This window comes from Fulmarus glacialis, unplaced genomic scaffold (genome assembly GCF_000690835.1).
Source record: "Fulmarus glacialis isolate BGI_N327 unplaced genomic scaffold, ASM69083v1 scaffold43582, whole genome shotgun sequence".
NCBI classification, from domain to species: Eukaryota; Metazoa; Chordata; class Aves; order Procellariiformes; family Procellariidae; genus Fulmarus; species Fulmarus glacialis.
The window spans coordinates 1-2,879 of NW_009197990.1; the positions used below are offsets into that span (position 1 = coordinate 1).

The 2,879-nt window shown below is 42.2% G+C and overlaps 1 protein-coding gene across 1 annotated transcript; it reads left to right on the top strand.

Moving 5' to 3' along the window:
• Positions 1-549: 549 nt before the first annotated feature.
• On the top strand, positions 550-1,198 carry SOCS2 (suppressor of cytokine signaling 2). The gene has a single exon (XM_009572754.1). It carries the CDS (start codon positions 583-585, stop codon positions 1,012-1,014), a length of 432 nt encoding a protein of 143 aa, XP_009571049.1. The 5' UTR covers positions 550-582; the 3' UTR covers positions 1,015-1,198.
• The last annotated feature ends 1,681 nt before the right edge of the window (positions 1,199-2,879 follow it).

A 2,879-nucleotide genomic window follows, 5' to 3' on the forward strand; every position in this document is an offset into this window, starting at 1 on the left:
CGCAGGACGCGCGGGGCTTGGCCGCGGGCAGACGGAAGGGCTTTTATCTTCATCGCCTCCCTGCTAGGACCGCAGCCGCACCGCCGAAGTTGTTTTCTCACCCCTCTCTGCTTCCGACTGCTAGACAAAGCTCATTTCAACAACAGCCTACCTACAGTAACCAAATGCGGGCTTTTTGCGGGCTGCCAGCGTATACCGGGCAGACGCAGTGCTCGCCCTGGCGTGTGCACAGCGCGGGGCCGCGGGACGCGTCCCTGCTACCTTACGGGTGGCCCGTGGGTTCGGCGGCTTTGGCGTTAGCCTCGCAGGACGCTGCGGGAAAATTTGTGCGTGTGTATGCATAGACATGAAAATAAACAGTGACCTGGAAGGCTCTGTCAAAACGAGACGCATTGTAAAGCAAATGAATTTAAACAGCAAAAATTTACAATGCCTGCAGGACTTTACTTTCAAACAACAAAGGAAATGGGTTATTACAAGTACATCAGCCAAAGAGTAGCTTTTTAAACAAACAAACAAACAAACAGGAATAAACAAACCCCTGCTTTCTCTCCTCTTTTAACAGGATGGTACTGGGGAAACATGAGTGTTGCTGAAGCCAAAGAGAGATTACAGGATGCCCCCGAAGGGACCTTCTTGGTTAGGGATAGTTCACATTCAGAGTATCTCCTGACTATTTCGGTAAAAACATCAGCGGGACCCACCAATCTACGTATAGAATATCAAGATGGCAAGTTTAGACTGGACTCTATCACTTGTGTCAGATCTAGACTTAAACAGTTCAACAGTGTTGTGCATTTGATTGAGTACTATGTTCTTATGTGCAAAGACAGAACCGAAACACCTTCGAATGGAACAGTTCATCTTTACTTGAACAAACCTCTCTATACATCTGCTCCATCTCTGCAACACCGCTGCAGAATAACTATAAACAAGTGTACAAATCAGATCTGGGAGCTGCCACTGCCAACAAGACTAAAAGAGTACTTGAAAGAGTACCAATACCAGGTATAATATCTTTTCTAAATGCCGCTAATGTAGAGTAATTTTTAAATGCAATTCTTAAAATCAGCCAAAGAACTGAGTAACCAGTTATACAACTCGGCATGGAATTCACTATCAAAACAGTGGCAGTTCTGGGGGAAAGGTTTTTATTTCAGATGCCACAAAGGGAGACTTTATGTAGAATAATCCCAGCTTGCATCCTCGGGGGTTCGACAAGGTGGTATGCTATTCTTGCAAGGAGAGAGGAGTCAGGAATCTGTCCAGATTGTGTTGCCTTGTCAATGGCATAAAATACTGCACTAACTATCAAATGCTAACTGAAGCAGTGGGACCGGGAGAGACTGCAAAAGTGGTCAGAGACGTATGAGAGTGCATAAGTATCTCAGTTGTCTGATTCCAAGATATATTTGGTGCTGGTGTTCGTATGATCCTGAAAGCTTAACTGGATCACACTGTGATAATCTTGCCAAAGTTATGCAACTAATCAAATCCAGTCAAAAAAGTGATCATCTATTCAGTTTTTATTGAACTATAATTCTTATGCTTTTCTGCAAGCAAAGGAGTACTGTAAGTAATCAGTCTAAAACATTGTTTCTCAAAGTTCTTTAAAAGCTGACCTTAAGGAGAAATGCTACATCTTTCATAGGAACCCAGTATGTTGCTGATTATACCAGATTGGTATCCCAGAATCTTTGTTAATGTGTTAACATCTTCCCAGTGGTGATATATCCATGTTATTACTATTAAGCCTCTTTTCGTTGAGGCTTTAGGACTGTACACTGCAGACTTGCAGTTGCTCAGTTCCAATTCAAAACATGGATATCAGCAGTTACAGCTGTCTTCTACAGTGTAGAATGTTTTCTTCAGCTTGTTTCCCAAAATGTGGGGAAATATGGATTTGGGTTTTTTTTTTCTTTTCTTTTCTTCTAATTCACCATTGTAGCTATCAGACTATTACTCAATAAAGTTAATCAAATTGCACAACAATCTTCCAATCTTTGTATGTATGGATTTGCTACTATTCAGGAAACAGTGATCTTAGGAACCTATATAATTTCCCAGCTAATATTCAAATAAAGGCACACATATCGGTGGGGATGAATATCCCTGCTTTGCCTTTGTGGTGCTGCTCAAAGGTATAGCTGGATTACGTTCAGATTAATGGCTTAGAGGCTGCCTGCTGAATTCCCGTAGTTAGGTATTCGCATAGGACATCACTTTTTCTGTTACAGCAGTCCTCCAAATGGGAAGAAGGGACTAAGACCCTCAGTACCCACTCCTCAGTCTAAATGTAAAGTATTTAATAGGAGAAATACCCGGGATGAGAGTAATAGGAGAGCAGTAAAGAGAGAAACAAGGGCGTAAGTTCATCCTCAGACAACAATTTCATAGTTTTAACTCTTACTTATGTTTTAATTAAAGCAAATAGACCTGTGTTTGAACAAGGAGGGTTGTCAAGACTTGCTGTAATCTAGCCCTGCCCAGGCTGAAACAACATAAAATAATCATCTTGTTTTCCTTGTGACTTAACTGCTCTGTAGTACTGTCAAGATGCTGTGTCCCTTCTCATAAACTCTGGGGCACTGACCAGCTTATTTTGTTGCATCTAAACTCCCAGTGTTACGCGCTCAGTTTTGTCATTAACACGCTGGCAGAAATGAGTAGCACAGCTGTTGAGACAAGAAAGACACCAAGAACCCGAGGCAGAGGGTATGGTCCCTAGGTATAGCAAATACTAGATATGTTGTTGTTCTCTCTGTGGAAAAGGTGGCTCTTCTCCCTCCTCCTCCACGGCTTCAATTCTCCCTGTTTTTAATGCAAGCTTTAGTATAGAAATGGGGGGAGTTTTCTCCTGAAAAACAAAACAAAAGCTT